At 37.9% G+C, this 23,565-nt stretch overlaps 1 protein-coding gene across 6 annotated transcripts in view; it reads left to right on the top strand.

Moving 5' to 3' along the window:
- Positions 1 to 13,433, top strand: part of SS18 (SS18, nBAF chromatin remodeling complex subunit) — a 46,033-nt gene extending 32,600 nt beyond the window's left edge. For 4 of the 6 annotated variants that reach the window (XM_027638696.1, XM_027638695.1, XM_027638700.1 and 1 more), the window contains 6 exons: positions 1,754 to 1,921; positions 2,633 to 2,737; positions 4,923 to 5,015; positions 5,742 to 5,864; positions 9,047 to 9,180; positions 11,332 to 13,433. In XM_027638696.1, coding sequence (XP_027494497.1) covers positions 1,754 to 1,921; positions 2,633 to 2,737; positions 4,923 to 5,015; positions 5,742 to 5,864; positions 9,047 to 9,180; positions 11,332 to 11,358 — 650 coding nt within the window. In that variant the 3' untranslated portion in view covers positions 11,359 to 13,433. The remainder of the gene's footprint in view (positions 1 to 1,753; positions 1,922 to 2,632; positions 2,738 to 4,922; positions 5,016 to 5,741; positions 5,865 to 9,046; positions 9,181 to 11,331) is intronic. The other 2 variants (XM_027638697.1, XM_027638699.1) reach the window with 2 other exon arrangements.
- Positions 13,434 to 23,565: the final 10,132 nt, after the last annotated feature.

Raw genomic sequence — 23,565 nt, 5'->3', positions numbered from 1 at the left:
TTAATATTGTTAATTAACAAGCTTTCTTGAGATCTAGGAATATTATGGCAACAAGTTTTTATTTTTTTTCAAGGCTGCCTAATGATTCTCAGTACCTCCAAACAGAGGAGCAGTGAAATGGAATGATCTAAATTACGAACTCATTTAGAATATCAAAAAATGAAACATTTTTGCCAAGTGAAAAACAATCACATCTCAATTTAAGCAATTTTTTTACACTTTAAAATAGAAACCTTTAAAACAGAAACTTGCCATGCTGAAGGATAGAAGCATAACTAGATCTTTTTAAGTGTGACCAATATTTATCTTCAGAGTAAAATGAAGCTTACACCACTTCTCACTGAGAGATCCCACACAGGGGTTTAATGGGATTTAACTAAAGCACTTTGAATTCATACAAATTAATTCAGACATTAATTATTTGTCATAACTTTCCTTCATAACCCCACATAGACAGGATCTAACTGTGTATTCCTTTACTTATATAAATCCATTGTCACTATTGACTGTATCTAGGTAATTTTCCAGTACCGTGGTTTCACACAGGACTTTCTTCTTGTGCTCCAGCACCTACTTATTTAAGAATACTGAATGGAATGGCAAAATCGAGCATACAGAAAAGTAGATGATATCTTCCTTTTTCTCCTGGGATGACACTTAGGAACGGCTGTGCTAGTTTGGTGTCATAATTTGTTTTGGGTTTTTGTGAGGCTAGTTACTTGCTGTCTTTGGAGTTTATAAAATAAATTATTTTTTAAAAAGGCAAAAAAAGCTTAGGATTTCACCTTTACAAAGTGTGTAGTATCTCTTAAGCGGTTTGAATTAATGTGCTGTTTAAAAAGTTTAGCTCCTTGTCACAACTCTTTCCTCCTCATATTTTTAATACTGGAATAACTCTTTTCTGAGGTGGTACTACAGAAGAAGCACAGAAGCTGTGCTTTGTTAAATGTTGTATCAATCTAATCTGCAATCTCATATAATGAAATGGCGTAATCATCATTTTCATTGCCGTTTGGTGTCAGTAGGGTGCTCTTTAACTGTCTGTTTTCATTACTGAAATTTGCATTTCTCCAAGTACAGCCTTAATCAGATTTTCTCAGTTGATAAAATATGGACAGTACTTGATCTCTCCAGGTCTCTTTCCATGGTTCACAGAAACTTGGTGCAGGTTGATATGAAAGAATATTTTTGGGGTTTAGTTTTTCTGCATATGCCTGTTGCGAGATTGCCTGACTGGTACATGTGGTTTGTCTTTACAGGCTAAATAAAATTGCGTATTTTGTGATAACAGCTCAGTGGCTTGGTGGTGGGCTATAACAACAACTGTGTGTGCATTAAAACTATGCTCTGAGGATTTCACAAACGTTAAATAATTTTTCTATGACTTACCAGAGTTTCACCATCAGGTTTTCACCTGCACTTTTTTTGAAGATGCTTTTTGAAACAAATCAACCAAAAATGGTAAAAGTGTTTCAGTATCTTTGTGCATGTGTAAACTAATGTCTGTGATTTTAAGGAAAAATCATCTAAAAAGCAACCTTATTTAGGCTGACTTCTGTTTTCTGGTTTGGTTACTGAAGTGATCACCTGCATGTGCATAGGTCCAGAAACAACAAATCTTTATGAGAGCACTAGAAATACAGAGCCTTGTTTGGTCCATATTTACAGGTTGGGTTTTCCATGTTCTTTTGGAAAAATTTAATCTAAAATAGTTTTTGCATGTTTGACATTTTTGCTGCTTGTCCTTTTGCAGGTCCAATGATGCACCAGCAGCCTCCCTCCCAGCAGTACAACATGCCGCAGGCAGGTGGCCAGCACTACCAGGGGCAGCAGCCGCCGATGGGAATGATGGGCCAAGTTAACCAAGGAAATCACATGATGGGTCAGAGACAGATCCCTCCATACAGGCCACCACAGCAAGGTAGAAATTCACTTCGGTACACTTACATCGATTTTAAATAACCATTTTTAAAACTATTTTACATCACTTACCTACACCAAATTTTGATCAAATCACTTGGTGTCACAGACTCTGTTTGCACACTCTTTTTATTACTTTTTAAGGGTGGTTCTTGCAGCAAGAGACTACTGGTATCACCATGAAACACGAAGACAAATATTCTCTCTTTTTTTTTTTTTCTCTCTGAGATTATGCATTCTGAAATTATGTGTCTCAGATACGCTGATGCAGAATTCTGTTTTGGTATTTAAATGATAGGTACAGAAAAGGAACAGAGTACCTGCTTGGTTCTGAAAGCACTCAATTACAAAAAAAAGGAACAATGTTCCACAGTATTGCTTCTCTTTTTTTTTTTCTTTCCAGTCCTTTTTGCCGAGGAATAATTTTATTTTTAACGCCTTGGTATGCTATATGCATTCTTAAAATGAGCTCAAACCTGGTTCCATATGTATGTTCTCAGTCTAGTCCAACCAACCAAACAACTGTGTGTATATATGGATGGATACATTTGTTTCTTTTTTTAATTAAACTGGATTACGTATGTTGTCTGTAATGCAACAATATGGGTGGGGAATACATTTGAGAAGTATTTCTCATACTAAAATCAGAAATTAGCAGCTTTATAACAGAGAAAACAAGTTATTTACGTATTGACTGGTTGTGGTTTTTCAGGCCCACCACAGCAGTACTCAGGCCAGGAAGACTATTATGGGGACCAATACAGTCATGGTGGACAAGGTCCTCCAGAAGGCATGAACCAGCAATATTACCCTGATGGTAATCTCTCATAAATGTTAACTTTCCCATTTTCTATACCTGCCCAATACTAATGTAGTCATATGCCCAAAATTAGAGGATGAGGCAAGAATAGTAATTGGATATCATACCTCACATTTACAAAACCTTCCAAATTCAGAATTGTTACTACAGTTTAAATTACTGTAACTTGCTGTGACTAGTTAAATTTGCAACTTTAAGCATGTAATTGGTATTACTCCCATTTGAAACTCTTAACAACAGTTTTAGTATTTAAAAATGAATTGGAATAATTGGTTTATCTAAAAGTATGGAGAGTTCCTTAGCATATCTAGTATGATTGAGATGAATGAAAACAGTCATTACTTTATTATCAATAAGAGAGGGGGCGATATCCTTTTATTAAAAATTTTATTGAACTGAAAAAACTTGCTAAAAATACGTGGCTTTTCTGTAAATATTATATTTTTTTCACTTAGTGTTTAGTTTTCATGTAAGTCGTACAAATGTGTTATTGCTGCTACGGTGTGGGCCTTTAGTTTAATTTGTATATAGGAATGAAATGGTCCCTGCCCTGAAGAGATTGTGGATCCTCTTTAGCTGTCCCGTCAGTGCTTTCAAGACAAGACCGAAACTTTGAATTTCATGAATCTGTCCTCCTACCTCTTGGAATACAGAGTGCTCAAGGTTATTGGATTTGTTATAAGTTAGAAAAGTTGAAATTAACTTGTTTTCAGGCTGAGCAGAAACTGGGAGAACAAAGATGCTGACTCATGACTACTGTGATAACCATGTGTGCAACTTAATGGTATCTTACTAAGTTCAGGGAGTGTGGTATATGTTAATGTTTTAAAAATATATACAAAGTAAAGCTGTGTCATTGCCAAAGCAACTACTCATTGCAAATAGAGGGATACAAGTTAATTGTTTGAATTTAATATCCATTAAATCGATTTTAAGATACATCAAGACACATCTATCTAAGCTTGCATGTGTTAATTTTTGGAGATGTATGTGCAGAGTTATTTTACAAGTTGCATTAATTCATTAAGGCTTTCATTTTGGAACATTTATGTTACACACATGAACACTAAAGGGTTACAGCAATTTACTCTAGTAAGGGCAATTTGGTGTTACCATCAACAGCTCTGTGACAACACAGATTGCTTTTAAGACCTGTTCCTTCCAAAGAGTAATCTTTGGATTATTACCTCATTATCACTCTTACATAGAATGCAAAGACAATATGTTTTAAGAATTGTTTTAATGGTTAAGTATTCATATAAGATTCAGTCGGTGACGTATGGTACATTTGCAGGACTAATAACAAAGGCCAACTGAGTTTTAGAACTGTTTTCTCCTTTCCTTATTTCAAAATTTTATTCCAAATTTGTATTATTAAATTTCAAATGTAAACAGAGTTTTGGCTAGTTTTCTTGACCAAATTATCAATAAGATATATTTTGATCATTTGTAAGACAAAATATGTTTGTATAAAAACGAACAACAGGTGGGGTGCTTACTGCATATATTGCTTTCTTAATCAGAGATGCCTGTAGTCTCTGAATAGGAAGGATTGTTTGTAATGAATCTATTTAAGACTGGAATATAAGAGGAAAAGTTTTCTTAAGACTTAAAGTAGGAATTCTGTTTGTAGGGAAAACCTGGAGAATGTTATTTTTCTGTCACTTCAAAGCTGAATTTAATGTAGACTGTGGTTCATAACTTTATTGAGCTTTATTTGTTATATTTCACACTGCTTTTAGCATATGCTTTTGAATTGGAGATCAGCAGAACAGGTGTTAGACAAAGTATGATAATTGCTTTCTTTGTTCATTCTAATTTAATTCAGGTTATTTACATGTGAAAGGCCTAAATGCTTTCATTTTTTTCTGAGTGAAAGATAAAGTACTTTCCCCCCTACTCCCCCAACAAGGATTATCAGAAGGTTAAGACCATCCCTTGCTGTGATGTTGCTAGAACTACTGCATTAAGCTTTTTTTTCCCCCCTGTCACATGTTAATTCATATGAAAGGAAATCATATTAATAAGTCTTTGGCTAGTACAATTGAAAATTCTTCTTCATGTATATCCAGTTGAAATTTTTTTTTTTTTTTTTTTCATTTTTCTGAGAAATGAAATATTTTTAGGATTTTCACTCAGAGGCCATTAACGTTTCTTCCTGTCTCTTGTCGAATTGATGTAGGTCATAATGATTACGGTTATCAGCAACCGTCGTATCCTGAACAAGGCTACGATAGGCCTTATGAGGATTCCTCCCAACATTACTACGAAGGAGGTATCTATATACCTTCACACACATACGCACAGACATTCCCTTTCCTCCCCCACCCGCAACGGGAACAAAAATTCTCACACAACACAACTTATACCCATGCAAAGCTCTTGTAGAATACTAGTTGCTGGCTGTCTTGAAAATTGCAGGGAACTTGAAGCCTTCAGAATAATTTCTTGCAAACACCTAAAAATATATAACCACAATTTGCCATTTCTAACAACAGTAAAATGACTAAAACACTCTAGAGATTTTTTTTTTTACCTCAATGGAAATTTTTATTTAAACATAAATTTGTTGGTTCAGTTGTATATCTTTTTGTGTGTGTATATATTTTGTATAATTATAGTGCTGTTAGGAAACAGCTTGCTGATCTTGTGTAGCTAGTCTGTGCTCTTGTAGCTGTCTTTAATTTTGTCTTTTTTTTTTGTTTTATTTTATTTAGCGTAGTCATGATCTTATGACTGTGATGTTCCAGTAAATGTAATGCTCGTTTGGCAGAGATACTGAAAGTGCTGCAGTTCAACTTTGCAAAATTGGCTTTAACTGCAGTTTGTTTGGCCGAGTTCCTTCTGTTTGGTTTGAGTTTTCTTTGTTTTGTTCAGTTTTTGAAATCAATATTGCATTTTCATTTTGTTCTTGTGTTGTTGGCTGTGCATCTTAGAAGGAAAAAAAAATAATAAAATAGGTATCTTTATAAGTTTTTGCTTTCTTGCAATCATCTTACAGGAAACTCGCAGTATGGTCAGCAGCAAGATGCATATCAAGGACCACCCCAACAGCAGGGTTACCCACCACAACAGCAGCAATATCCTGGCCAACAAGGCTATCCAGGACAACAGCAGGGTTATGGTAAGAACCTAAAGACACAGACAGCAGTCACAGAAAAGACTGAGAGACCCTTGTTGTATATTATTCTATCCCTGTTTTACTGGGTCCAGAGGCCAGCCCTGTGCAGAACAGCTGTATACCTGCCCTTTCACTGGGCCAAAACAAGAAAGCTTAGAAGACAGATTCTTTTGGGAATTAGGTCTCTTGGCAGTCTAGGAGAGTGCAGTAGCACAGAAAACTGAAGGTGACTAAGCAGCGTTATAATGGGTGTCTTCCCCTGTACTCAGTGCTGGTGAGGCCACACCTCGAATTCTGTGTCCAGTTCTGGGCCCCTCAGTTCAGGAAGGATATTGAGGTGCTGGAACAGGTCCAGAGAAGGGCAATAAGGCTGGTGAAGGGACTGAAGCACAAGTCCTATGAGGAGAGGCTGAGGGAGCTGGGGCTGTTCAGCCTGGAGAAGAGGAGTCTCAGGGGAGACCTCATCACTCTCTACAACTCCCTGAAAGGAGGTTGTAGCTGAGGGGGGGAGTTGGGCTCTTCTCCCAGGCAACCATCAGCAAGACAAGAGGGCATGGTCTCAAGTTGTGCCAGGGGAGGTTTAAGTTAGATATTAGAAAGAATTTCTTTACAGAGAGGGTGATCAGACATTGGAATGGGCTGCCCAGGGAAGTAGTGGATTCTCCGTCCCTGGAGATTTTTAAAAAGAGACTGGATGTGGCACTCAGTGTCATGGTCTAGTAACCGCAGCGGTAGTGGATCAAGGGTTGGACTTGATGATCTTGAAGGTCCCTTCCAACCCAGCTGATTCTATGATTCTATGATTCTTTAATTTAGAAGGACCCAGAAAGACTCTGCTCTTTTCTGTCCTCTGTAGGTGAACACAGTCAGAAAGATGACAGAGCCATTTATACCCTTTCATCTGTGAATTTGCCAATTAGAACAAAATTATTTAAAAACTAGTTTAAAAATTTGTCCAATGTACATGAATCATTCTTTGAAAATTCTTTTACTGATCGGTACAGAAATGCAACTTTCACAAGAGTTTGTCTTACAAATTTCACTAGTAGTGCACACCTTCTGATACATGGCAGGAGTGAGAAATCCTCTGCCACGAGTAAGATAGTGTAGTCCCTGGATTCAAGGAAAACCTCCCAAACAGGAAATTGAAAGTGGTAGTACATAATGTTTGTGCATTATTTCTGAAAACTCAAGGTCAGAAGAGTATACTGAAAATACTGCTCTTGTAAGTTTTACATGCTTGCACATTGTAAAGTCATAAATATTTGTCACAGAAGAAAAAAATCTCTGAAGTTCCGTAATTACAATGTTCTCTGAAATTCCATACATTCTATATATATTTTAACTTTTAGCTTTTTTGTAGGTTTAACTGCAAAAACTATCAGCATTGTAGGTATGTGAGGAAGTGCAGGGATGATTTGTTTGCCATGTAGATAAATGCCAGATTCACATTAAGTCTAGTTGTGTTGAGACAGAGTTAAGTTTTAAGAGGATCCACTGAGATTTAGCAAGTGTTTTCCTTTTGGAGGTTATGGTTGAATTGATATTTCTAAAATAATACTCAGGTGCTTCTCTTCTTCTAAACATTAAATAGGAATAGAATGAAGACCAGACTGGAGGTCCATGTAACTCACTGCTCTGAATATGGAATTAAAGAAATAAAATCTGACCTATTCAGAAAATTTAGGTTAAGAAATACTAGAAGAAAAGGGATAAGGAAAACTGATGGAGGGACTTACCCAATGTAATTCGTAAAACAAAATAGCATACTTTTAAATTTCTGGATTTTAGCAGAAATAGTTATTGAAGTTCTATTTTTATTTTATAAAATCTGTCAGTGAATATTTAGAATTCAGCTGTAAAGGGTTACCATGAATAAATAAACCCATGTTCATTTGTCAGATGAACACAGAAGTTTTTAGGATGTCGTATTCTTGCTCAATTTAATATTTAATTGCTTTCTAATTTGCAAAAAAAAAATAATATCTCAGTCATTATTATCAATCTTTAAGGTTTTGTTTCACTGTAGAAAGCTGAAACTGCATAGTTCAAGGGGATTTGAGGCCTGAGGAGAATGGCAATAGCTTATGGAGCTTTTTTTCTCCAAGTCAACTTTTTGACTATCTTAGATACTACTGAAAGAGTTACCAGCTGATGTCATCTAAATGTCCAGTGCCTGTACCTAAAACTAGCCCTCTCGAGCACCATATCAACACATCTGTTTCTTCTGAGGGGAGGGGAAAAAAAGTGTTGGTTTGTTTAAAAGAAAGCACTTCTGAAAAGCTGCACATCTTCACCTCTTAAAAATGGAGAGTCAGTTTTCAGGGATGGTCTTGAAAAATCTAACAGATCCGCTGCAAAGGATTCATATGGAGTGCCACTGAAATACACAGTGCACCATCTCTTCCAGTGTTGGAGGCTGCACTGTCTTGTGGCAGCTTCCAGTGATAGACAGGCTGAGTCCCTGTGAATAGTAACAGAAAGAGTTTGTGCTGACAAAAAAACCAACTTCCTTTTACAGCCAAAAAAGACTGGAGTCAAAGTTTTGGATTTTTTCCTAGCCTTTTTCTGGAAAGCTAATATTGTCAGAGGCGTATGGAGTAGATGGTGCTTTTTTCCATCCCACAATAGTTTTTACTGGTTGTCACATCCCACACTGTATGCATAGAACTTGCTTGCCTGACGTCCCATTTATGATTGCCTGCTGTGGTGTGAGAACTCACTCTCTGTCAGTGAGGTACTGCTGGTCTCTTCAGAAGGTCCAAATGCTGATCATCTGGCTGCTTCTGGCATTATAAACTTCTGTAACTGGAGCAGCATACAGCAGGAGGAGGCTGCTTCCCTAAATCCTGGAAAGGGTTCATGTTTATCATTCATCATTTCTTGCCTTTTTCTTCTCTGTCCTATGACCTTGTCTGTGGAACTTGCATGCATTGGTATTACATAATGAATATATAAATAAAGGTAGATGTTTCTGTGATTGGAGCACAGGCCCTGTCAGAAAAGGTGCTTTCCAGGGAGAAAGGAGGGCCACTCAAGAGACCTAACTACACAGTAGTAATATTTCTTAACCCTGCTCAGCTGTAAAATTCAATGCTTTTACTGTTTTTTTCTTTCCAACACCTTAAATAGTCTTTTTTTCTTTTATTTTATTTTCTTTTTTTTTCCATTTGCATGATCTCCAGGCCCCTCCCAGAGTGGTCCAGGACCTCAGTATCCCAATTATCCACAAGGACAAGGCCAGCAGTATGGGGGATACAGACCCACGCAGCCTGGACCACCCCAGCCACCCCAGCAGAGGCCTTATGGATATGACCAGGTATTCTTTCGTTTGATGAGAAAAATTGTGGTTCTTACACACTCATTTAATAATCTTAAGATTCTTATGGACATTTAAACTAATGAATTTGAGGACGTGATCTCTCAGGTACGTATATACAGTTCTCCCGGGTTTTATTTCTTGTTGAGTTACCCAGAATCATTTGTCTGGAGTTGTGACTAGTCATTCTCTCCTGAGTTTGCTAAGTTTTAATGCAATTTGGCAAAGTGAAGCCCTCCAGGCAATCTTTTTGGACTTTAAAAGTTAAGTATAAGGTTTCATAAACTCATGGTGAATAAATAAAATGAAAGATAAGGTTCCTAAATCTAATGGTGGATTGTTTTTCATCACTGCTTTGCAGTAGAAATAGTTGAATTGATTTTCCACAAACACAAATCCTAATCCTAATCTTCCTCTCCGTGTCAGGTGCTCAGTTGAGGTCTTTTAGCTGTAGAACTGTACGGGAAGACATGAAACCTCTTTGTGCATAGATTTTCTCTGAGCAGTATGAGGGGGCACCGAACATGGGAAAACAGTGTCCCAAAAATCAACTGCTTCCTTCCTACCACTGCTAAGATAAGTTTAAAACAAAGAAACAACAACCCACCATAACTTCAGGCTAGAGTTGTAGTGAGGGACTCCTGTAAAAAAATCTGGTTTAGAATTACAGGATGAAGCAGAAGTTTTATTCCTGTAGAAGGTACTAAACTATAAAATACCTAATCTTTGCAGTATGAATCGTTCAGAAATGTCATTAAAACATACACTGTTACTTTCCTTGGCATAAATAAAATGAAGATCAACTAAATGATCAAGTTGAGGTTCTAGCATTTAAATAAAATCCTGATATGTCAGTAGAAGATCAGTTGAACTTTCAAGAAAAACTTTCCCTTGGAAGTGAGAATAGTCACAGTTGCCCACATTTTTAAAGGAGAACAGTTGACTTGCTTTCTACAGAAATTAAAAAAGACAAGGAAGAAGGAACAAAGTCTTTCAGTATAGTAGTTTAGAGATGCAGTTACTTCTAATTATCAGATAAACACAATGTTTATGCATGGAACTGGTGACTTTCTCTGCAAACAATAAGCTACAGCAAAATCCTTTGGTTTTGGCAAATATAGGGTCAAGGAAGTTTAATCACAATTTGCTGAGTTTCTTTCAGTTTTTCTTGCAGTAGGAGTGGATAACCCTCTCTGTAGATAGGCTCTGCTCCTCTAGTTTGTGCAGTCTTAAGTTCCACTGGGAAACTCAATTATAGAAGACCTCTCTTTCATACTAGCCATTCCCATAGGAATTGCGCTGCTCAAATTCTCATCTAGCAGCTGTTGTGAAACTCTTCTTCGTGACTGATTGTTATATTACAGTGTAACAAAAGTAACATTGCAACATAAAGCTGAAATTTAAAATACCACCTTATCATGATGGTACTTAACGCGGAATGGTGGCAAGACTGCAGTTCGGGACACGTTCACTTCCTAGCAACTGCTTTCTTCTGCAAACCTTGAACCCTGTGGTGAAGGATCATGGTAAGCTTGTAGCATTGATGCTTTCACCTCTGCCCTCCTCTGCAGTACATGACATTCTTTCAAAAGAAGGAGAATATCAATAAGGGTAATAACTCTGTGTATTGGATCTGTGGAATAATTGCTTCCCATAGGATATGTGGACTAGTTCTTCATGTTCACTGGGATGTGCCTTGGTTTTTGAGATACATGTACAATTCTGTAATACTTGATAGGTGAATATTTTTAGGTATCTCTGTGTCATGGTTAGTTTCCTAAATTACTTTGAATTTAGGTGACCTTGTCCTTTTGAAATAATTTTCAAAGTTCAGGTGCGAAGTAATCCCCATCTTTTATTTTTTACTGATGTTCTGCAAATTTCACAGCAGTCTTTTGAATGTAAAGGTATACTGTTTTGATCCAGGTTCCTCGATTTAAATCTGTGTCATTGGTCTTACATTTACATCAAAGCACGAAGGATTTTTAGTGAGATGAAACTATACCAGTTACTTATATCAGTTTATCATTTATTGTTATTTGTTTCCACCTTTTAACATCACAGTTTATTTGGATGGTCTTCTGATTTCAGCTTTTAATACAGGAAAATGTGCCTTGTGATCTAATTATATATTTTGAATTTTTTTTTTAGGGTCAATATGGAAATTATCAACAGTGAAAAAGTACTCACATTCCGGTAGGCAATATTTGTTAGCAGCCATATTGTCTCCTCAGCACTGTGGACATCTTCCCAAGATGAGAACCTCCCATTCCACCTAGCTTTTGGAAAAATCTTGTGGCTGTGTTACGGTATGCAGTCTTTATGGGTTAATTATTAAAGACTGTAGATTCTCAGAAACTGATTTCACATCTCTACTCTAGATGGCAATATTGGACAGAAAATCTGTGACATAACAATTTGCAGTGAGTTGAGGACTGTATGTCAAATAGACTGTTACTGACTGAAAGGTGTGAACAGCTTTGTATGTTTATGAAGGTTATGGGAATTTAATATTTTTTTCCATGGATTTTTTTTGTAGGGGGGAAAGGGGAAATGCACACTTTTTACAGCAGCAATATTTTGTATATAATGTTTTTCATGGGGTGAATATGCAAGACAGTACACTACTCGCTGGGCAGGATAACAAATCTACTGTTAGAATGGGTAGGACATGGTAAGTGCTTGATTGTATTAGTCTTGAAATGGTGTACGATCAAGATAAGAGTGAAAAAAGATGGAGAGCATCCTACATCACTGATAGGTTCACATATAAAGATAGAGAATCCCAGTTATCTAAATGGGAACATAATTAAAGACAGTGTAATATAGTCTTGTGCAAAGATTAATTTTTTAAGCTTTCCAATTTTTCTGAGTGAAGCGGTTTTGTAAAAATTGTTTCTAACAGTTTGACAATTTTCTGCAACGTTTTTTGGGTAACAAACGTTTGGGTTTTATTTCTCAAGTGTTTTGTCAGAGCTTTGCATAAGCAGGCTGTAATCCCTCTTATTAATTGCAATAACAAAGAAAATGACAAGTGTTAATTTTACTTGGCTTGAATATGCAAAGAACTTGAAAAAGAATATGGAGAACAGGACTGTATTGTATAAGTGTATTTTAACCTTTAGTTGAATAATTTTTATGTATCAAAATAGCCTAGAGGACTTTGTAAAACCTATCTAAACTTTTGTTGTGGTTTAGGAATGGTATTCCCCAATTTTGTGTTCCCACTGACACACTCCAATCCACATACCTGCTTCCCCCTCCACCTCTTCTGGAGTGGCTGGAGAGGAGAATTAGAGGCACAAAATGTAAAGATCACATGTTGACATAAGAACAATTTACTGTAAACAGCAATGAGATAAGAAAACAGAAAACAAACAGTAACAGCAACAATACTAATGACAGAGGGTACAAAAAAGAGGCAAATGAGTCACACGCAGTTGCTCACCCTGTGGAGCCCAGCAATTTATGAACCACCCCAGGCTAAATGACCTGAGGTGGTGCAGAATAACCTCCGGGTCCCAACCATGCCCCTCTGGCTACTGCAACAATTAACCCTGTCCTGGCCGGAACCAGGACAACTTTTCTAACTGGGAGTTGATAATTTTAGAAAGGGGGCATTTTTTGTGTGTGTCTGTTTTTCTTATTGGTTAACATGAGACCAAGGGGATGTTTTATAACATCAAATATAAAACCTGTTGGTGAGGTAAATGCCAAATTTTGTTTTGAGTTGCATTAATGCTTCTAGTGTTGCATGTGAGATAGAGGCAGCACCTTGATCAATAGCATAGTACACAAAAAATTGGTTTTGAGACTGTCCTGCAACTGTGTATCAGATAAGTAAAAGTATATTCTGTTCTGCAGAAATATATGCATTCAGGAATTCCTGGCAACATTTATAAAGGATAAAAGTTAAAATTAGTCCAGGAGTAAAATAATATTTTGGTTTTTTTCAGTTGGCAATCAATGTTCGGGGAAAAAAAATAGAAATTCAACTGGTGTTCCTAATATGTATGACATTATACATGAAAGACAAGATTTTCAATTTGTTCATCCTTTTTAAAGGGAAAACAGTTTTCTTAAAGTCAGTAGAAAATACACATCAAGATTTGAACAGATATGGGATGAGGAACATTATTATGAATGAAAAGCTTGTAGGTTCTGTGCCAATTTTCTACCACTGTGTACTTCATTGCTATTTAAAACTGTACTCCATGAATTCTAACGGAAGAATAAATTATTTGTGATTTTAATTTTCTCATTTGTTTCTTTAAATTAGATCCCTGTTACTTTGATGTCTTGTCTGGAGACTCTGCTGAGGGTTTTGATTTTATAGAAGTTTGGCTAGAATAACCAAACTGTATTTGCAGTCTAGGACTTTATCAAAATTCTCTTACCATAGCCAAGTTAATTAGAATTAACTGTTCAGTAATCAGCATGTTGTGTAGGTTGTTTGTTAAGAAATTCTTCCTGTGAAAATGAAGGTCCATGAGGCTATAATCAAGATGACTGAATTAGATAAATGAGTTGAGGAGACAAAAATATGTTGAACCCAACCTGGTGTAGATATGTTATCTCATTTGAAATAAGCTCAACTGACATTAAGAAATAATTTGTCTTGCCAACCCATCTTCTGTTGTCTTATTCTCCTTTTTAATGGAAAGTAAAATTGCAATTTTAATAAGCAGAATTTCCTCCAGGGTTTCCCTCCTAGAGACTACTGCATTTGCAAGGTTTAATTGTTTTATAACGGTCCTGTTTCGTAAAACTTTTTAATTGGTGGTGACAAAAATTACCTTATTCCTCTGATACTATGCCAGAAGAACAACTTGAGAGGAGATAGCTCCATGTGAAAGTATTTCTACTAAAATGATATATTAAAAAGGAACCAGTTTTCCCTAAATGAAAGAAGCAGGAACGCACAAGAGGACCAGCATGAAATGGCAAGATACGAGGTTCATTTTAGTAAGTCTTCCTTATTAAATAAAATCCACCCAATAGTGAACTAGTGAAAACGGTTTTGGAATTGGCACTTTACCTGTAGAATGTAGAAAATAAGGAGGGGACTGGCACAGCAAATCAAGTATGTGAACAGAAATGACACAGATGTTTAAAGAGTAAAGAGGAGGGGTCAGTGTATTCAGTGACTTTTAGTTATTGTAGGGCTGTGATTTTTGCCATTGTATTTTGCTCTTTTCATATGGTTTTATTTTCTTTTCTGCTCTGTGAGTAACTCACAAAAGGAAGAAGCCGGCTCACTGTTTCAATTGAAACTGACTTCACAATGTTGTAAAATAAGTAAGCATTTACTTTATAGAGCAGGATAAATGTATCTTTCTGCAAATAGTCCCACTTCCATTTTCATACCTAAATTCCTTCAAAATGTTTAAAGTAATTGATTTTTTTTTTGAGAAAATGCACCTGATTAAAGGGGAGCAAGGACTTAAATGCAAAAATATCATTGTACTTCTACAGTTCTCACCACAGAGGATGCTGAAACACTTCAATGTGATTTTTAAAAAAAGATCAGATTTTAGATTCAAAAAAGGTGAGAATACTTAAATTTACAAAATTAAGAGAAAATGTTACTTCAGCAAGTCTAGGTGGAATTCTGCCAGAAACCCTGAAGAAGTTCAGAAAGAAAGTAGTGGGTTTTCCCTACGTGGGCAGCAGTTGCAGAAGCATAAGGGAGAAATCCTGTAAAATGAACCCCAAAAAAACCTTCTCAAGCAAATAGATACCTGAATAAAATAGTAAGTTTAAAAAAAAAATTTAAGTACTATGCTAAATGACATGTTCGTTAACAAAAAAAAACCCAAACCAAACAAAAAACAAACAAAAAAAAATCAAAAAAAGGATAATAAAAGCTGACCCTCAGTCTGCTAGAATTATAGTACAAAATCGTAGCACAGTCTGATGAAACTGATCTTTATGTTCACAAAGCCTGAATTTGTCTGAGAAGCTACTACCATGAAAATAAAGCATGCAGTAAGGTGGACTGCAAAGCACTGGAGAGGAGGTGAGGTGGTGGGGGGAAAATAGGAATAAATGCTAAATATCACAAATGATGCAGATTTATAATAAATTATGGTAGAACTCTATTGGGACCACTGATTAACGCATACAAATAAACTGGAGAAAATAGTAAGTATTCCGATAGCAGCGTGGAGTGAAAATGATGCTACTTAGATTATGCAGGACTTAAAACTGTAGAAATGCAATGGAGCATACATTGCAGAACTTCAGAAGTTACTGATGTTTGCAATCACAGTACTGGGTGGGATAATTCCGATTTACTCATACATGGCTAATCAGCTGTCAGGAGCAGTTCAGAGGACAGCACAGTAAAACTTCCATTCAGTGGGTGTCAAAAGTCACCGTGCCACCAAAATATTCCAAAAGCAGTGGTATGGAACGCCTAACAAAACACTGTAACACTGATTGGGGTTTTTTCAGCTCGGAATTACTATGCTCAACCTTGTCTCTCCCATATCAAAAAGATAGCTCAGGTAAAAGGTAAGTAGGTAACAAGCGGTCAAGGGCAAATCTAGTATGTTTGGGGTTGTTTCAGATGTATATGTATAAACCAGCAGCACATAACAGTGTAATTTTTGTAAGGATACCGACATGATGAAAATTAAAGGCAACACCTTTGAAAATGATAAGAGGAAGTGCTTCTTATGACATGGACAACTGCAAACTCAGTCTCCAGGGGCTCTGTAGGATTAAAAAAATGAGTTGGACGGAAACATGAGAATGTGAAATTGTGTAGGTTGGGAAAGACCTCTAAGGTCCTTAACCCGGCAGTGCGAAGTCCACCAGTAAACCATGTCTCCAGCTGCCACAGTTACACATCTTTTAAACATCTCCAGCGATGGTGACTCCACTGCTCCCTGGGCAGCCTTTTCCAATGCTTGACAACCCTTTCGGAGGAGAAAATTTTGCCTAATACCCAATCTGAATCTCTCCTGGCACAATTTGAGGCCATTTTCTCTTGCCCTATCATTATGACTTGGGAGAAGAGCCCAAACCCTACCTCGCTGCAACCTCCTTTCATGAGCACATTTAACTTAGAGGAGACAAAAAGCTTACTTTGAAAGAATGTAGAACCTCATGTTTCACAGCTTTATGCAACAAGCAGTATTCTAGAGTGCGGAATATACTTCTGTTGGTGCCTCGACAGTAAATGTTCAGAGTATATTTAGATTTTTAATTTTTTTAAATCATAACATTTAGGATGTCACTCTGCAAAATCTGGAAGTAGACATTACTAGCAGCAGACTGTTAGTGTACGTTCCAGAATTAAACTGAACTGTAGAGCTGAACTGGGGTAGCAATGTTCTGTTCAGAAAACTATTTTTTCATTATGGTGAAATATATCTCCAAAATAATGTCAGTAATGAAATACTTAGATTTCAGTCTTGTAAGATGATGGGTACTTCCACTCAACTCTGCTAAGCTTCCCATGACACAATTTTTCAAGAAAAATTCTGACTAATCTAACAGAATGTCTGGTTTCCCCTTCTTGAGATCTGATGCTGCAATGGGAAGATTTTTCAGTTTTCTATGGACTTTTTTCTAATTTTCTCTTACCATTCTCCACTTGGTCTTATGAAATGAAGGCAGTTCAGTATGTCATTGGTTTCACAGATGTACACCTTGGGTTTCTGGTGGGAAGAGCTTTGGGGCTGGAAAGGAAGATGCTGGAATAGTCAGAGCTAATAGTCTGTGAACTCTTCAGACCACTGCGTTATTTTCACTTGCTGTGACACTTTTTAAACAAATGGCCTAGGTGAATTGCCATATAAATGCTTTTGCATTTTGGTTCATAATTTTCATTTAATCTAAAAGTTAATTTTACACAGCATAAATTCTAATCACCTACTGCAGTTGGTGTTGCCAGAAGTGCGTTGGCATCTTGACACAGGTTCATTACAGATATTTTTTGTAGAAAAATGCCATTTGTGAGGGCAGGCTTGATAGAAATACACATTTTGTTTTCATGAAATTAAGTTACATCAGTTGTACCTCTTGAATTTTTTTTGCAAACTTCAAGTGAAACATTTTCAGTCTCCAGTTGCCACCTTTACATTTTTGCAGATGTAGCTTTTCTCAGCATAGAACCTTTAGACTTTGTTTCCACAGGGCTACAAGGTAAACAAGTGCCACAATTCTTAGAATTTATTTCTAAATGCTGATTAAGGCTTTGCTTGTTAAGGTAGTTGCTTGTTAAATTGATACTGTGTCAATCTCAAAAGGTATCTCTCCTTTTTTTTTTTTTCTCTTTTTGACCCCAGCAAAGGTACAGATCATTTCAGAGCTAGCTTTTCTTATTTGAGCACCTAGATAACGATATGCTCACAAAGCTGTTTCCAACTTGGAAAAAAAATGTTTGCCTTCTACCATGGAATACCTTCCTTAGAAACTTATTGTTGTGTAAAAAGGGTTCTGCCTATAAATGCCAGAGTTTGTAATTTCATAAGCACAGAGAGCCTGCCCAACGGAGTATGATGAAGTCTTTGCTAGTGTGACACTGGCTTCAGATTTGTCATCAGCCTGTGTCCACGCAGGCTCAGGGAAAGGTAAGCACATAGCAAAACTGAGGCAGGCATGAAGGTTTCTGTTGTATCCCACAGAATATTTTTGTTTGATGGCAAGTGGATGAGCTTAGGACCGTAAATAGATGCTTGGTTAGTACTAGGATATCTGTCACCAGTACAAGTACCTTGCATGCATGCTAACATGTCTAATGGAGCCTGGTGTTCATTGATGCTTGTTACGGCTGTTGCTGTGGTCTTGCTATAAAGACAGCACTGATACTTTATTACCTCAAAAGCTTAGTTCTAGGTTGCCTGTACTGTATTATTTGTTCTTCAGTTTCACATTGATTCAGGTTTTCTGGCTCTCTGGCAGGAAACAGGGAAGGCAGAAAAGCAGCAGTCTTATGTGACACCAATTCTGCTGACAAGGAACATGGAGACCGATTGATTTGCCTGCTTCAGTAGTTCCTTTGACTCTTTAGAAATTTGGAGTTTAAAATGAGATCTGTGGCCCTGAGAGTATAAAGGGTCCATCTATCCACCATACTGTACACTGATGAATCTGAGAGCAATGTAGCCTTTCAAAGCAAAAAAATGTTTGAGTAAAGGGAGGGTGTAGGTAACTAGGAGTAAGAATAGATGGTGAAACGTAGAAACATCAATAAGCATAAAGGCTTCCTTAATGTAACCCAGGAGACGTGCAAGGACAAGTGAGGGTCTGTAGCACCAGTGCCAACACAGGGGGGAGAAGGGCAAACTCGATGGTTTACAACAACTTTGATGACTGATGGCATTTTCGGAAGGCAACAATTCAGATAATAAACTAATACACATTGGAAGGGACCTAAGGAGGTCTCTACTCCAACCTCCTGGTCAAAGCTGGGTCAGATTCAGGTTGCTGATCATCCTCCAAGGATGGAGACTGCACAACCTCTCTGGAACCATGTTCCCCTGCCTGTCTTTCCTCCACATGAAAAAGTTTCTTCTATTAGCAAGTCTGAACCTCTTTTGTTTCAGCTCATACCTGTTATCTCTTGTTCTCCAGCCGTTCACTGCCATGAAGTACCTGGCTTTGTCTTCTTGCTGACCTACCTTTATATGTTTAGAGGCTCCTGTTAGGTCCCACCCCAAACCATCTCATCTGAGCTGAACAAGCCCTGTGCTCACAACCTCCTCTCCATGGAAGGGCAAGCGCTTCAGCCTGGTGGCCCTCCACTGAATTTGCTCCAGTTCATCAGGTTCTTTGCTGAGGGGTGGGGCAAGGCTGGACACAGTACTGCAAAATCCACACCACTCCTGATGCACAGTCAGTCCCCCCCCACCCCCCCAGTTGAAGATGTTGGTGCCCAGAAATAGAAAGTGTCAGGAACCGAAGATTATATAAAAGGAGGTGGTTTGTATTATAAGATCAGAGGAGGAACGGGAATGAGGATACTGAATCAATAAGCTTAAAACTCCAGATGTTTATGTGTAAGTGCAGTAAGTACAGAAATGTACAGAAAGATTCTTAAGTGTATGATTGAAGCTGTAACTGCATTGGCATAATAGAAACACGGTTCTATTTATTTATTTACTGGTCTTGAACATTAACATATACACATCTTTTTTTCAAATTGAAGAGGGGAGATGCTTTGTCAGTGAATAAGGCAGTACATCTTCTCTGAGGTATGAAAAGTTGACCAATTGAATGGTCTTCCCAAGTAGGAAGAGAGCAAATACAGTCATTGTGAGATTTTACTATAGGCTCTGAATTAGATCTGCCTAAGGTGTACCTGGCCATTCTCTGACTGACCAAGCCAACTCATTTGAAATGCAGGAGCTGAGGATAATGGGGAATGGTAGCTCTGAAACATATCTTGGGAAAAGGATGCAGCAGAATGCAGGCAGGTTCCTAGGAGAGTTTTGATACAGAAGGCATGGGGAAAGGAGCCACATGGAAGATGCCTTCTGTGTTCCTTCATCAGTGAATAATCATCTCTCAATACAGGGCTTATAATGGCACCCCAAGTAAGAGATCATGAGGTGGAACGATTTTACTTTTAGAAAAGGAAGGAAGGAGAGGAGCAAATAATGTTTTGAACAACCAGAGACAACCTTGCCACTTTTGCATTGTAGTATCAAGATTAAATATATGGTTGGATTCTCTGATGCCTAACGAGTTGAGCTCTAACAACACTCTGCTGAAGTATTTATAAAATCTCATTTCTTTCCTAGCTGGCTTCTTTCATGGTGATGGTAGGAGTATAATGTCTTGAAACATCTCTCTCAGAGTTGTGTGAAATTTGTCAAATTTGGTTGAATTTTGTCAAGGAGTTCACTTTTCCTCAGGAAACCTAACAAACAGCAAACTTCCACAAAAAAAAAAAGACATCTGTAATCTCAGAAAATAAAAACTTTCATATGGGGAAAAAAAGTCTAAAAAAGAAGTTCAGGAGAGTTGGCAAGTCCTTAAAGAAATTATAAAGAAAATTATACTATTATAAAGAAATTATACTATGGTATATGTACAAATTACCCCAATGGATGATCAAGAGCTCATCAGTGCCTTCAAACAAAGGAGAAAGTGCACCAAAAGCTCTCATTGTTAGGAAAAAGCTTAAAATAATAGTAGAACACATTGAAATTAAATTAAGGCAAGCCACAAAATGAACTATAATTATTCAGAGATACTGATAGGAAAAAAAGAAGAGGTGGTCCATCACTTCACAGAGAACAAAAGCTGTAGACAGTGTTGCTGAAGAGTATTCTAGCTTAGGACATCATTCCTCAACTTAGGTAGGAATAATCGGTTATGTGAATATCTGATGAGGAGAAATTTGTTAGGTACATAGAATTTTACTACAGTAAATTATATATACAAATTATTAGATTGCTAGCCCTATTCTAGGATCAAGGAACTAGTAAAATAACAGCAATAATAGCAATACAGTTCAGGTTTGTTATCTTAGTGCCCATATCAGACCAATTTATGACAGAACCAAAGACAGTGGGCACATTAGAGGTAGGCTCTTGGCGGGGATAATTATCCCCAAATGACTACTGGCAAGAGGTGAGTATGAAAAGATGATGGGGGGTGGATCTCAGAGGGGAATAACATGTATTGATCGTATTTATCAAACACAGTGAGCTGACCACAAGATCCATAATAGTATATTGGCTCATTATAGTACGAAACATATATTAGCTCTAACATAGATTACACCTTTACTTTTAATCCCCACCAGCACTGAGGGAGTCATGAACTTCCAACAAAGGATCTGATGGGGAGGGAGTAAATAAATGGTCTTGCAGAGAACCTGCCAGCTGCCACATCTCATGGAAATGGATGCTGGGAAACCAGTAGGTAAAACTCTCATTTTGAACATTAGTTGTTGCTGCTATTTGGTTGCACTCTTACTCTTTTTAACTTCAGAAAACATCCTTTAATTTTAAACTTTGCCTACAATTCATGATGTTATGATTCAGTGGGTCCCATGCTCCTGAGTGATTATCAACATTATTAAGCAGCATTCCAGGTTTCCTAACTGATGTTAAGAAACTGTGGCTTTTGGGGAGGTGAGAATCCACATCATCTACTAAATAGGCTGTTCTTAGGCACCACCTTACAATTAAAGAATAGCTTGGGTTGGAAGGGACCTTAAAGATCATCTAGTTCTAAGCCCCTTGCCGTGGGCAGGGACACCTTCCACTAGATCAGATTGCTCAAACCGTCTTTTATGATTTGCTTCTCTTTTTGATACTGAGAACTTAATGATGCTCAGGATATCCTTCCATCATCACCTTCAGCTGAGCTGGAGATGTCCCAGCTGGAGCTGCAGACAGTGCCTGTGCAAGGGAATGAGGCTGTATCACCATCACGAGTGGAGTTCCCATTCCCTAAACACCCTTGCTTGAGTTCGAAGGAAGAGGGCATAAAGAAGATCTTGTATGCTTCCTCTTTCTCTGGAGGAAGAAGCAGGTCTGCTGAGCAGCTTGGTGCCAAGTACAGGGGGAATGCACTTCCTATGGTAGAGAGCATTGGAGTGGCACCATAAAGCCCCTGGAGGACGTAGACCTCACCAGAAACTGGTTTTCAGAGTTACTCAATTGACCTGCACCTACTGCTTTAGACCATGCTATCTAATGTGTATTCTAAAGCAAGCACCTTTACTGAGGAGTGCTGAAAAAATACTTTTGCATCACTTACGGATACTTCCTAGCTAGTAAGTGCAGGGACTCGGGAGTGATGGAGGTGGGAGTATGTACTGGGGAACGACAACCCCATTGTGCGTATTTTGGCCTTCCTGGAACATCTGAGACTGCAGGAACAAAACGACTATTTCTATGTTACCTCCAATCTCCTCACATTTTTAAAACTCTTCAGACTCTCCTTAAAGGTTTCTGAACAGAATCCTAAGGGCTGCAGCTCTCTTCAGGAGCTTCAGCTCTACTAAGTTACCAAGACCTAGTCCGTTAATTTCAACATCCCACCCTAGCAAGTTGTTGAAGCTTCGTAGCAAAAGTTGAGTACTTCAAACCCTGCCAGTTAGAGCACAGTCCTCATTCCCACATAAACACAACCATTTTGCAAACATGATCTGATATTAATTACCCCCCTGGCACCAAAAGTCAGGCTTTCCTGATGCAGCACGCTAATGTAAAATGCATTAGTGAAAATGCTGGCTCCAAGGGGTTAGGTTCTCTAAATAAACACAGCAAAGTTCTTTTTTATTCGCAACTCCCAGGCTATTCTCAAAGACTGATTTCTCCAACAAGAAGAAAAAAAAGACTAAAATCATCCTTGGGTTTTTAATAGGTTATAAATGCCTTTTTTCTATTCAGTTGCAGGAACTGAATGTCAAATTGTAGATCAATGAAATCTGAGTCTTTCTTTGCCTTAGAATGAAGTTTGTCCAAGCTCTTTTCTGTGGTCGTGTGCTTTTGTGTTATGTCTGTAACAGCAGATGGCTGAGGATCAACAGGGCAGGACTGCACTGCTGACTTCTGGGCTAAGGTGACAACACTGAAATTTGTGAGTGAAAAAGGAAAAGTTTTTAAGAGCTAGGGAAGATTATTATATATATTAAAAAAAATAATTTCTAAGGCACTGACTTAGAATTATTTTTCTTACACTGAAAATTGGAAGTAGGACTCAAACAAAGCCAGCTTGCAATGAATGAGAAACGTTCAGCTCTGTTAACAAAATAGGGCTGTGAGGCCAGTGATTTCCATCTGAGAAATTGCCCGTGTCCTCATTGGCAATACCAGCTTAAGGCATTGCCACCTTCTGCCAGTGCCACAGTGCATTGCCTTCGCATTTGTGCCAAGGCTTGGACATGATCTGGAATTTGATCTGGCTTGAGCAGAAAAATAAGAAAACATTAAAAAACCCGAAACAAACCAAAACAAAGCAACAAGATAAATCCCCCAAGTTATTCCCAGCACTGTCCCAGAAGTATTGCCCTGGGATGCCTGACAGGCACAGAATGGCAGGAATGAGAGAGAGCAGCAGTAAAGGGTAACTCAGACAGGATTGCCCAAAACTGCCTATTTGCTGAGCTGCTGCTCCCTGAGTGCCAGCAGCAAACAGCTGGGGCTGGAGCCTGGTGGTTCACAGGGCTGGAGCTGCCTGCCCTGCCTGTGTGGGGCAAGGCCTGGCATGCTGGGGTTGCTTGGGGAAGATCCCAGTGTGGGCAGGACTGGAAAGAATCAGGGAGGAGTGAGCTCTGTGTCCACATGTTCTCCTGGCTGTTGCTGATCACACCATTGGTTTCGTGAGCTTCTCCGAAGTCCCATGATGTAAAATTTCCATACTGACTAATAAAAGGCATCCTTAAAATGACTGTGGGAGATACTACAGAAGTCA

Source organism: Corapipo altera, unplaced genomic scaffold, assembly GCF_003945725.1.
Source record: "Corapipo altera isolate COAL_440 unplaced genomic scaffold, ASM394572v1 49, whole genome shotgun sequence".
NCBI lineage: Eukaryota > Metazoa > Chordata > Aves > Passeriformes > Pipridae > Corapipo > Corapipo altera.
This window is presented reverse-complemented; position numbering and strand designations above follow the sequence as displayed.